The sequence below is a fragment of the Hemibagrus wyckioides genome, linkage group LG03 (assembly GCF_019097595.1).
Source record: "Hemibagrus wyckioides isolate EC202008001 linkage group LG03, SWU_Hwy_1.0, whole genome shotgun sequence".
Taxonomy (NCBI): domain Eukaryota; kingdom Metazoa; phylum Chordata; class Actinopteri; order Siluriformes; family Bagridae; genus Hemibagrus; species Hemibagrus wyckioides.
This window is the reverse complement of record NC_080712.1, coordinates 24,305,118-24,318,514: the sequence shown is the minus strand read 5'-3', so window position 1 is coordinate 24,318,514 and position 13,397 is coordinate 24,305,118. Positions and strand designations below refer to the sequence as shown.

Genomic DNA, 13,397 nt, shown 5'->3' with positions numbered 1-13,397 from the left:
TCTTTATCAATCTACATTTCAGTTACAATATATAGTAGGTATGAGATTCTTTTCTTCTCGATTTAAGATGCATTCAAGATTAACATCTTATTGTGAAGAAAGTGTGCTTGTTTATGGACATACTGACAATCTGTGTTTGATGTTCATTTACACACTATAATTTTTCAAGCTGCATGTTTTTTATTGTACAAGCAATGATATGATTTGTGAAATATGTATTTGTCTTTTGCTGACTTACGTTCTAGTTGCCATATGAACTGCAGGAGATGGTGAATAAGCACATGAAGAGCAGTCTGCCTGACAAGACTCAGAGCCCTCAAGGAGCCCATGGCCAGGACCCAGACACATTGAGTCTGACACCAGCTGATGTGGTGCCCACCTCTGTTATTGCCCGGGTACTTGAGAAACCTGAACCCCTTGTTCTCAACTCTGCTCAGTCCAGCAGCAGTGGCCGGCCAGTGGCTGAGGATGTGTTTGTCCATGTGGATATGACTGGATCTCAGAATGAGAGTGCTGGTCGAGAGAATGGTGGTCCTGGTCAGACTAGGCTTAGTACATGTACTGGATCTGAGCAGTCGCATGTTAATGGTATGTTCCGAAGTCCAGATGGACAGTCAGCTGACAGTGGGGCAGCACCATCCTTTGAGAAACTAAACCCCTACCCTACACCCCCTCCCCCACATCCGCTCTATCCTGGCCGCAAAGTGATTGAGTTCTCCTCTGATGATAAGGTAAAGATCCCTAAGAACAGCCCACTGCCTAACTGCACTTATGCCACACGCCAGGCCATATCTCTTAGCCTGGTACAAAATGAAGAGGAGGCTGGAGAACGACAGCGTACTGTCCCCAACAGCCCTGCAGTGTCTGACGGAGGTTGGCGTTCTGGAACCTCCTCATCTTCAGGTGGAGGGCATGTGTCGCACCCTAGAACACCTCAGCAGAGTGATTTCACTGACCCTTTGTCTAGCCAGTCAAGTCCCTTCAGCAGCCCACCACAGCCACCGAGTGCCTTTGCCAGCTCAGGTAGCTCTGAGGAGGACTTGCTCACCAACTGGCAGCGAATGTTTGTAGAGAAGATTGCACCATCCTCAGAAGGGACTCTGGTTAACCGCACCTCTTTCAGCAGTGAGACAGTAAAGGAACTGCAGAGGAGCAAGTCAGGTAGAGGGGCTTCAGACCGAGGTATCCTGCGTGGAGCCTACTCTGATGGAGAAGAGGGCTCCTCTACACAAAGTTGGACTGCCAGCAGAGAGTCCAGCCTGGATACTGATACAAGCAGCATTGCAGACCTGCGCACAAAAAGGGGTGAGTATGGTGCTACCTTTTCGCAAGAGGAAAGTGAGCAATTGCTGATGGCTCTTGACAATGATGATGGTGCTAGTGGTGACACAATGGTCATGGCGGAGTCCAGCCCAGTCTCTGCCAAGCAGCAGGAGTTTGCTGAAGATGGTGGGTCTGTAGGCAGCCCAGCCGAAGAGCGAGACATCCTTCCACAGGACTTTCCCATCATCAGCCCCAGGGTCCTCGCCGGCTTGGAGGATTACACAGAAAAGCCTCCCACTCACCGCCACCATAGTGGCTCCACCCGACCTCAGAAGAGCCCCAAAAGGATGGGGGTCCATCACCTGCACAGGAAGGACAGTCTTACCAGGGCTCAAGAGCACGGAAACCTGCTGGACTGAGAAAGTGGCTATCCCCATGCTCCTTATTTCACCTACAGTGCTCTTCTGCTTGTTAGCTCACAAGTCTTACCAGGCCACAAAGGGAAGCAGGAATCACTTGGCAATTGATCAGCTAATACCCAGGCTGCTTTCCTTTTATGGGTTATTACTGTAACACTTGAGCCACTTCTCAGAAGCAGGAAGTTCACTTAGTTATGGTATTTATAGTACAGATTAAGGTGGTCATCATACCTTTAAAGACGTCTATACTTTAATCATCCTTTAAGAATGTGAGAGTATGTAAGAAGTTCATTTTTCCATGCTCCAACATCTTCAGGACATCGTCAAGCTGTGGTGTAATTATGAGAAGAAATCAGGATATAGCCATAAAAAGACATCTGTGTATTTGGCCATTGTAATGTAATGGGGGACATCCAGATAAAATAGCACTGTAAGGTACTGGAATACCACAGAAACTGGAAGAAAGACCCCCTTTTTTGTTGAAGGGTTTCAGAGTGAGAGCCGTCTATCTCTAATGATTAAAGAATGAGTTGGTGCTCTAGACTGAGATCCAGATTCTGTTGTATGGTTTGGATTATGCAGGTTTCATGAGATCCAGTGGATTTTAATCTTTCAGTGCCTAACCCTTTTTAATGACTAAAGTTTTCCCATCACCCTTTAAAAAAAGTATTGCTCCTTATGTCTACTTTCAGTTCATGTCAGAATTCCATTTCACTGCACATCTATGACAAACACCTCTTTTCATGGAGCTGCCACAGTCAGTTTGGATCCAAAATTAGATTTTTTTTTTTTTACTATGGCAAAATGGATTTCAACAAATATCCTGATTTAATATTAATTTTATCTGTTAGTTTATCCTGGTATGCAGCTAGGGTCCATCCCTTAATAACCCCCACTTAACAAAGAGAATCTGTGGAATTGGATGTCTTGTAGAATTAGTTCATCTATATTTCAGATACCATGGAAATGAATGCCGTTATAATTATTTGGGTGTTTTTGAAATATATTTAGACAGAAAATTTACACCTAAATATGAGCTTTTGTTATCTAACTTTCTCCTTTAAAGAATATGTGGTTTTGTTCAGCATTTATCTTATTTTGTTTGTTTCTTCAGGATTTGGTATGAGCAAGAACATCATCACACACTAGCATTCAGTCCAGTAAAAATAAAACAAGATTGTTATTTATTGGTGTCCAGTCACATAGGTAGTCATCCGTTTTCATAGCAATACAATAGCAGTCAGAATATTATAAACTTCCTCAATGCCATTTTCACAATATTTTCATCAAATATAGGCCAAAAAAATCTACATTTGAAGGTCAAAGAAGCCCAGTTTTCATTTTTACACCAGCTGGTAAAATGACACCATGTCAGTTGATGTGTGATAAGGGCTCTGGATAGAGGCATGTAATTCGTGCTATATCTTTTTTTTCTGCCCATGTTAAAGATATTATTAACTAAACGCTAAATCAATATTAAACTTTAACAACTTGCGTGTTCTAAAATAATATTAGAATCTTGTTATTAACTGAATATAAGTAGTTCAGCATTTAAACACTGGCCTATGCTAGAACGTAAAAATACACAAAAGAGCCACCCCCCCCCCCATACTAATTACAGCGATCAACTCCTCAGTCTGGAATGACCGCCTTTGTGTATTAACTTGACACTAAATGAAAGTCTCCAGGAGGTCATTAAAGTGAAATACAATCCATCAAAATGCTTGATTTAGTGGTTATTAAAATTAATATTTTATTAACATCTGATGTCAATTGATTTTTTCTTTTTGTTAAGTTCTCAAGAAACTGCTCATTTGGGAGTGAGAACCATTCTGTGGCTGAGGACTTTCCTGTTGGAGTAACAGTGTAGTCCCACATTGTCAGCATTTTATGCCCCATGTTTAGTTCATATACAGTCAGATTTATAAATATTTAGAAATTCACAAAGTTATTGTTATTTTAACTTTCAACTGCAATATATTGCAGGTAAAATTAAATCAGGAGCTCAAATTTAATTTCAGATTTAATTTGAGTGTATTTACATCCAATTCTTGTGAATGATGGAGGAATTACAACACTTTTTATATGTCTCCCTTTTAAAGGGTCCAAAGGTAATTGGACTAGTAATTGGCTGCACACCTGCTCCATGGCCATGTGTCATAAACCCTCATTATTTCAATTAAAAGTAACCAGATGAAAATTTATAGATTTGATTTTAATTGTGGTATTTGCTTTACTGGCAATGACAGCTCTTTGGATTTCATAATGAAAGCTAATATTGAGAGGAACAGAATCCAAATGCAAAACATTCATTGGCTGAACAATCAAAACAAACCCATCAGAGAAAACTATCTAAACAAAAATATATTAGGAGTGGCCAAATCAACTATTTGGCACATTCTTTAAAAAAAAGGAATGCACTTGTCAGCTCAGGAACACAAAATAACCCGGAAGACCAGAGAAAAATGTGATGTTAACAGAAAATCTTTCCTGCTGAGATAAAATCCTTTCAAAACACTTGGCCAGATCAAGAACGAACCTCCAGGAGGTAGAGGTATCTGTCAAAGCCAACAGAGTAAATACAGAGGGTAAACCATTGATAAACCTCAAAAACAGGAAGATCTTATTCCGTCACATGGTTAAATCTACACATGCTATATATCAAAGTACAGTGAAATTATATTCTTTGCATAACACAGCTGGAGGAAGAGTGGCTACATGTAGAAAGTGCAGTAATTCCTACCCTGTTCACCTGATTTGGATGCAAATAACCTTTAATTAAAGCTGAAAGTCTGTACTTTAGCTAATATTCATTAAATATAATATCAGCGGCTATACACTATGGTGTATATATAACTAGGTTAAAAGAATACACACAAACTTTGTTAATATCAAAAAACTCTTCTTGACTTTGTTAATAGTTTTGTCCTATTTAGTAATCCTTAACTGAGGGATTTGAAGAAAAAGGATTTATTTGTGTGGCTTTTCACTATTCAAACACTACACCTATTACACATTTTAATGAAGACTTGAAGGCATTTTTAAGGATCTGACAGCCGACAACAGTACTATGCATGCACCAACGTTGCCATACTACCAAAATACAAGTTGGTGTGTTATATCCTTTAAAACGATAAAGACGGATTTTCATATTTGAGACTAAAATGTGTTACTTTGAAGCCTTCATGTTAATGAGATGGTCCAGATTTTCTGAACCTGGTGATCAGTCAGCTCTGAAGTGTGGTGTTTTTAAACATAGATCCTGGCTTTCTTTACATCCATTTTCTTCTTTAATTCATGCAGTGTTGAAGCACTCTGTTAAACTGGACACGCTCTGGTCATGCAGTATCTAAATCATCTCAAGTGTCATATATGGTATACAGTATATTGACATGATTTATAACCATGTCATTCTAAGACATATCAATCAGTTCTCTTAATGTATATTACTCTAGTGGATTTAACTTCTAGTGGAAGGGCCACACAGTTCTGCACTTCCTGAATGTTTCCCGATCATTGACTGGCCTGCATACAGAATATGTCCACATTCTAGCTTGACCTCAGCCTCTGCTTTACATTTTCTTTCCACTGTGGCTTATCAATCTTTTTTTTCCCTCTGTATGTAACTCTAAGAGCTCATAATGAGTAGAACTATAACCAGCCCCTGTGCTGAATATTTGATGTCTTCTCATGTTCGGAAATAGCTTAGTGGTCCTTAAAGGAGTGGGAAAGACAAAGAACAGTCTGTCAGAGTCTTGCACATGAAAACGGACGTTGTTAAATATTTCAGGACCTCATCAGTGAATTAGACGAGCTCATGCAAATAGAGGAAAAAAAGAGAAAGGAAGGCGAAGATAAAGTGCACCTCTGTAATTCATGTGGTTACACAAGATGAATGAACGAACGAAGATGAATCTCTGTAATGCGCTGGGTATATAAATAGACTTTACCATCTGATGTGTTAGAAGTGTAATGGCTTGCTATCATTACTATAATTGAGTTCATAATTGATTGACAGTTCCCATCTTTGATCCACTGTGACCTCCTTGAAGGTGATGCACAAGGCAAGCTGAAGTGTTGACAGAAAGTTGAGTGAAGGGGGAAAAAAATTGCAGGCGTATATTAAACATGAAGTCCACACTTACCCTCTCTTTAACCTTCAGCACGTTAGAGTCTGTCACATCTTCCTTTAATAATTATTTATTCCGTTTACCCATGATTCTACATCCATTGACATTTTTACTTTTCTGAAGTTAGATATTGGACTCAGTTTAACACTTCAGTATAGGAAAATGTAGATGTTTAGGGATGTGCCTTCAGTCTCATTTAATACTTGAATATCTGTAAGAGCTGACTGACGGATATTCGGCTAAGCGTTAGGAATGGCGGGGGGAACATTTTATCTTCCTGTTGGCATTGCACGTGTTTTGGTTTGACAGACATCATATTGATTGAACAAAAACGTTAAAATGCGCAGCTGCAGTTACACAGAATGTCAGCTCAAGATCCCTTTTGAGCCCAACTGCAGCAGCATGTCACGCTGGCATTCTTCAGACCAGATTTCACTGGATTAATCTGATCACAGTGGGTAATGCATGTTTATATGAATCTGTCAGTACAGATATTTACACGTTAGAGCCTATTTACTAAGAGCGGTGAATGAAACGGATGTGAAAGCTGCACGCGGGAGCAGTGGCTGGTATTAACTGTAATGCGCTGTGGAGTCGTCGAGACATTGCCACTCGCAGTGTCGCTTCTTCTGGTGTAAAACAGGCGGCAAAGCTGATGGACATGATTAGTGTCCGCTGAAGTGAAAATGATTCATACCAAATGCTGTTATTAGAAATATATTATCTCTTTTCCCACAAGCTTTCATATCTAACCACGTGCATGAGGGAAAGCAACGGCCCACTCACAAGACTTTGTGTCCTGCTGCACACCTCTAACTTGAACAACACAATAAGCGCTGAGCTCTGCATTCGAATATTATAGCCTGAGACGGTTTTTCTTTCGCATACTTCTCACTGACTTGATGTGGACTTGGGGCATAATGAATGCCTGACTAGTGATTTTAGTATTCGAATCCTGCTGCCTCAAATAGCTAAGAAGGTATTCGAATAACGATTCAAACAGCCGCGAGTCTGCTTTTATTTTATTGGATGATTCACAGTATTTCTTTTTTCCGTTTCCGATTACGGTCACTTGACTTTAATGTTCCAAACGTGGCCTATTTTTCTATTAGTTCTAGCATGAAGCTGTGCTCTGTAAATAGTCACATGTATTTGAAATACCAAAAGGGTGTCCCTGCACCCAAACACACCGTTACTCAAAAATAATGAATAATCTATTTCATGTTAATGACTCAGGCGCATTTCAAACACAACTTCTGTTTAGCTCTATGGTTTGTCACTGTAAAATCTGTCTGTCCACATGCTTGCTTATTTTTGGCGTGTATTTCCGCTCGCTGTGTACAAATCGTCCTTCCTCTTTCCTTGGTCTCGCTGAAGAGAGATGGTGCTTCTGTCATTCATGTTAGTTCTTTTAAATGGATTTTATTTCTTTCATTACACTCCTGTGCAATGTCTTCTTTATTTCAATCTCACTTGGGATTTGACTGTGTAAAGCTTTCCTAGTGAAGTAGCGACACCTTGTATGAGTTGTTTTGTTTTTGTTTTTTTTTCCTTCCTGTAAAAAATTACCTTAAAAAGGGGGAAAAAATCGACAAAAAAAAAAAAAAAAGACTGTTATACTCAACTAATTTTATCTTCTTGATTTGTAAACTGATGTATATTTTAAAACAAATAAACCTATTTTAAATCTAAAATTAGATTGTTGTAATTGTTTTAACAGCATTCTTTTCACTGGTGGAGTCTTAATTTTATACAGATCTTGTCTTTGGATGTGTGACAAATCCAACACCTGATACATGTGCGGTCAGCCGGAGGGTAGAAATCTGACCGGACTAATACTATAATGCATTTGTTTAGCCAATGAGCTATCTTTTTTTTTCTTTTCTTTTTTTTTTAATCGGATTACTTTAATTGTTCAAATGTCAGTTTCTAAATCAACCTGTAGAGAAGCTTTTATTAAGACTCATCTGCTTTACATGATTGAACAGTTTATAATAGTTTTTGAGGTGAGGAATACAAAGGAGCTGATTAAAATTCCACATAGCTTCATTCATTTACAACCCAGATTAAATTTCCATGACTCCAGCTCTGCTGCATCGCAAAGCCGTTCACCAAACTAAGTGGTAGAACAGGGTCCTAATTAAGTTAACTTTCCATTTCAGCTGTCGATTCAGAGCCATCATGGCTGATGAATGTGGTGAGCCTGAGCTTGGCCTGCGTTTTACATAAAGCACCTACAGGAAGGAACAGTATCTTACTAATTACGCTAAAAATCTCTCCACAGATTTTATTGTTTAGCTGCTATATGATTCCTTGAGCACTTTTTTTGTGTTCATTCTTTAAATTTGAGCTTTAGTTCACTGTGTGGTATAAGAGTCTAATAGGTACTTCATCATTTTGAGTTCTTTTAACATGGGCCTCCTGTCAGAGGGGGATTAGTGGGTAGAGGATTACGCACTGGAAAAATTGCCTTCCGCTTGTCTCGGTCACTTAGCAGCTCAGGAGATTGATCATAGGCCTTTCATTTATTATAGAAAACGCTCTACTCCAGTGTAGTCTGGCTCGTTTGGCAGCTGCTCGGCTGAAAGGCCAGGGTGGCAGCGGGGAAGGAGTTTCTCCTGCAGTGGTGTCTGCTTCCATCTCTGATCCTTGTCCTTAGGGAGCAGCTTAATCAAACTGCAGCGGCAGAACACAAAAGCTAGAGCACTGCAATATGGAGAAGTCTTGTAGGTTGTGGGGAAGAAAAATCCAATGTACTTTTTTTAAAGTAAAGCAGCCCTTTACACCTCTCTAAATAAAAGGCTGGTGTTTTTTTATTGTCTTCAGCTGATCTTGTCTGTTTAAGAGAAATAAACTACAGCACTTTAGCTGTTGGGGGTAACATCTGTTGGTGTCATTTCTGGTTAGTTGGTGGAAATTTATGCGAAGTTCATGTAATGAGGAAGAATTGGGGATGGGAAGACTTCCTGCTATTACACCGAGAAAGCCTTTACCGTGCGTGTCTCATTGATCATGCATGGTTTTCTTCCACTTTTTTTGTCTCTTGCCAATTGGAACCCGCAGTCATTCACTGATACCTGATGTTTACTTAATGATCTCATGGGTGCCAATTACATGCAGTCTTTAAACAGCAGATTCCCCCGAATATTCATGAAACCTCTTGGATAAAGTGTCTTCGAGAACTCAAGTCAAGTCTGAGACATACGAGGATCAGACAACCAATAAGATCTGGATGACTGAAAATCTTTACAGACTTACTTAAGAATAAAACTTGTATTCAGAGCCAAGCAAATGAACTTAGGAATCCACACGTCAAATATGTTCTTTGTTTACGCCTCCTGACCATCTATTCAAAGCTTCTGCAATACTGTTCGATTTTTGGTCTGCAACAGCACACTAGTTTAAAAGGATTGTTTTATTGCTTTACCGTTTTAATATTTGTAAACATGGCTCATGGTGTACAAGCGACAAAACTGCTTTAAGCGGATTGCAATTTTGCTGAACACTAGAAACACGGTTGGCTTCATACGTGAGCTGGAAAGGCAGCATAGTTCACTCAAAAATCCTATTCATCTAAAGAATTTCATCACTTTGGATGGTTTGAAAAGCACTGTGGGTTTGGTGTGAACAATGGAAAAAAAAAAGCTTTGAGCGTACATCATGCTGAACTTAAATAGAAAAAGAAATAAGTCATTTGCATTCTAAAGGAAATCCGGCTTCACCCGTCGCCGTGTTTGAACTGCCGCTCATCTGCAGTTTTAAAGGTCGAGCCCATAAAAGACCAAAATGCTGACTTTACCTACCTGCATCAGATATTGATGATGAGGATAAAACCGAGTGGACACAGTTATGAAAAAGACACTGCACTTAGAAAGATGTAAATAGATTTATTCAGGCCATCACCACAACCCTACTTTAGCTGATCTAATCAGGAGTACACTGTTGCTTAAATAGTTGCTTATAAATAGATTGTACATCAGGCAAATAAATAATTCACTATAGTGTATAAGTCACTTGGTGGTCGAGGTTTTTATTTATTTTTTTTGTGCCGGCTTTGAACAGTCTACCACTAAATGCTACACGTCATGCTTTTGTGAGTGGCTGCACGCTAACACGTGGGCTGACTGTAGCGGCGTGCAGTGCAAACCTAAAACCAAAGGCAGCTCCAGTTATCACAAGTCAGTCTCTCCCAAAAAGCTCTCACCCAGTCCTGATGACATCAGGACCATCTGGGAGCGGGGGTCTGGAAGGGTCAGAGACATGGCGTAAATGTTTGAAAACTGCAGTTCTGAAGAAGACAGGAAAGGACAACTCCAGCTCTCTAGTACTGTTTCTCTTCCTACTGAATTTTACACAGAGTACATGGAGTTAAATGCTACGTTTTTAACCATATACTGTTTTTTTTTTTGTTTTTTGTTTTTTACAATTATGTGGCTATCTAGCTAGTCAGGGGTCTCGGAGTCAGGTTCTGGAGAGCCAAACACCTGCAGAGATTAGATCATCTTACTCTCTTCTAACACACTGACGTCAACTCAAACAGGCATAGGTCATTATCAGAAGTTATTCCCCAAACACTAATGTGTAACAAACAAGTTCATTCATTCATATGGGATGCTGAGTACATTATTTAGAATACATGGGATGCTGAAAATATGGTTTTTATCATATTTTTCAGGTACATCGACGTGCTAACAGCCTAAGACTGTAACGCTGCATTAATGAACTCAAATTTTCATTTTGCATCTATGAACCAGGGCCTTCTTGTTTGTTAGTTTTTTGTTGTTGAATTGAAATGATCCTGTGCTGTACGCTGTTGGAGGGGTTGCCAAGGCAACAAGTTTATAAGCTCAAACTGGCTGAGCAGAAACCTTTTATAATGTAAAAAGACAGAGTTATATACGTTAATTTAGTTGCATACAACTATTCCTTGCAGTACTTTTTTACAAGTACATGTTTTGACTAGTTTTTCCTTTTGCCTCTAAAAAATTTGCACAATTTCCAAAATCGCTTACTTAAAGTTTAGCTTAAGTCAGAAGAGTTCATAGGTTTCTGCACTAATTATTATATACTAGGGGTAAACAGAGTGTACGGTATACTGCACGTATATTTTGGATGTTTTTCGCTGATGGAGCCTTAATGCACACTGAACTACACCTACTCAAACTCAGTTCATTCACATTACCAAACTGCAGGTAAACAGCTATATTCCAGACAGCACACTGAGAGCACAGATAAAGCACAGCAGGTGCACACACTAGGAGTTTGTGACCCTGATTGTATTTATGGGGAAACAATACGGTATTTTATTGTCTAGTTCTCTTTAAATCATATCTCAAGATCTGCTCTGTGTGCAATTAACCTCCCTTGGTGTAATCAATTTTCAATTTTCTCCATGAAGATTTACTCCATTAGCAATAATAAAGAAGATTAACACAACAGTCTTATATGTGTTTAAATGATGTAAGAAGAACAAGTCCCAGCTCTGCTCACAGCCATTTTTCTGTGTCACAACTGATACCTGCTCAAAGTACATTATGGGATACAGTCATCTACACTACACTATATTATATGGACTATTAAAAATAAGGATTATGAAGACGTTTTGTTTTAACTGATCCTATGCCTTTTAAGGTTTGAGTAATTACTTCAAATGGCAAGTTCTGCTCCGTAAAATTGTTTGGTCAAGCACCTTTCACTGTGTCTCACTCTACTAATCTATCAGAATGTAAAATTGCACTTTCTGCTTTGAAACTGTTGCTACAGTAGTGTTAGTGACCTCAGTCTACATGGCAACCGATTTTTCCATGACGAAACTGTTGGCTTAAACTATGACCACTCATGGGCATATGAAAATGCAGAAGTGATGGCAACTTTACCACTTATACCTTTCACAGAAATTTACAAATCAATGTGAGCTATCTAGCCCACATCCAATAAAGTGAATGTGGCTTCACTGGGATCTGTTTCCACTAGTGGAGCTTAAAATACACAAAGCACTTAGCTGTGTTGCGTCTGAAATGTAATTTGCTCTGTATAATTTTTTGTTTATAGAGCTATTCACAGCTGTGATAAACTACACCCGAATCACAGCCGTGCTGATATTCAGTTTAACTGCACTCCAGCTTGTGTGATGTTGATTAAACAAATTCTTGGTTTTAATACAGAGTACTGGTATTAAAAGAGGTAGAATGCTAAGCTCTGCAGTGCTATGGCCCTTCAGGATACCCCTATTGTTTTAAAATAAATGAAAGAAAGAAAGAAAGAAAGAAAGCATACCCCTTGTCCTTATATTGCACAAGTAATGCTACAGATACCCCTGTATTACTCTAAACACACTAACACTCCTGCTCTTCAGAGTGCTGAAGACTCCTGGAAAGCTCCACAAAAGAGAAAGAGAAAAAGGGATAATGAGACAGTTTAGCTCAGTCGAAAGGAAAGACAGTGTGGGAGAGTGGATCAGCCCTTACTGCTGTGGGGAAGCCAGGCAGGTTTCTCGCGCATGGTGACTGAGCTGCCATGGGCCTCTGCATCCCTGTCCTCATCCTCCTCGCCCTCAGACAGGAGGTCAGAGATCTGCTGCTGCAGCTCGGGGCTGATGGCGTTCTCAGCCAGGACCAGCACACGCAGACAGGTCGGGTAGTTCTCCACCATGTCCAGGAAGACCTGGGGCCGCAGTAACAGAACCATCACAGACGTGCACAAGCCCTTTAACTGTTTCAGCCTGTGTTCTGTCCTATCCAATATATGAAAGTGTAAGCAGACAGAATATACCCTGATATTTACAGAGGCAGATGGGTGACGAGGCAATGCAGGGTAAGAAGCAATCTGCACCCAGCATTAAGCCAGTTTAGCTTGTGGTCTGTCTTATGTTTGCTTTGCTTGTAAAGACAAATGAAAATTACACATAAAACAAACTCCTCTGCTCACTTCCTATAAATGAAAGCAAATATTGGATAATTAATGAGTGCTTCTGAACCAAGGTCAGGTAAGCATTCTATTCCAACAAGTTCACAAATTAATACAATCCCCTTGACTCATCTGATGGTTAATTTGTTCCCAGCTACTTCCATTTACTACCTGTGGAATATGTAGTAAATATCAGCTGTAAAACAGCACCACTACGCACTCATTTAACAGACAAACACCAACCATGACTGAACATAAAGCACAGTCTACAGCAGGTGAAGGCGGATATAATATTTGTGATCAGTCTCTTGCTCATAATTGACATTTTTTTGACCATTTCTTTGAGCTTCACTATTGTGGGCCATCTTTACTTCCCTTTCAGTATTTTAGCCCGTATGCTCCACTCAGGCAGCCCACACATGAAAGGCCTGTAAGAAAGGCAGGACTGAGCACCCGCATAAACCCAATGAGAGGGCACAATGTTGCCCTCTAGTGGAGTTTATTAGTACTTTACCCAAGCCCCATTAGAATTTACATACAAGTGTACACTGACCAGGCATAACATTATGACCAACTGCCTAATATTGTGTCGGTCCCCCTTTTGCTGCCAAAACAGCCCTGACCCATCATGCACTGTGTATTTTGACACCTTTCTATCAGAACCAGCATTAACTTCTTC

The 13,397-nt window shown here is 39.8% G+C and overlaps 2 protein-coding genes across 7 annotated transcripts in view; one reads left to right on the top strand and one right to left on the bottom strand.

The window, feature by feature from the left end:
* tjap1 (tight junction associated protein 1 (peripheral)) overlaps nt 1-3,273 on the top strand; it is a 51,418-nt gene extending 48,145 nt beyond the window's left edge. For all 4 annotated transcript variants that reach the window (XM_058386651.1, XM_058386653.1, XM_058386652.1 and 1 more), the window contains one exon: nt 246-3,273. In XM_058386651.1, the coding sequence (XP_058242634.1) occupies nt 246-1,682 (1,437 nt within the window). In that variant the 3' untranslated portion in view covers nt 1,683-3,273. The remainder of the gene's footprint in view (nt 1-245) is intronic.
* The window catches only part of lrrc73 (leucine rich repeat containing 73), a 32,811-nt gene that overhangs the window by 9,217 nt on the left and 10,197 nt on the right, over nt 1-13,397 (bottom strand). The window contains exons 5-6 of one of the 3 annotated variants that reach the window (XM_058386659.1): nt 12,280-12,475; nt 9,680-12,181 (exon numbers count right to left, since the gene is read on the bottom strand). In XM_058386659.1, the coding sequence (XP_058242642.1) occupies nt 12,117-12,181; nt 12,280-12,475 (261 nt within the window). In that variant the 3' untranslated portion in view covers nt 9,680-12,116. Of the gene's footprint in view, nt 1-9,679; nt 12,182-12,279; nt 12,476-13,397 lie in introns of those variants that run through there. The other 2 variants (XM_058386658.1, XM_058386657.1) reach the window with 2 other exon arrangements.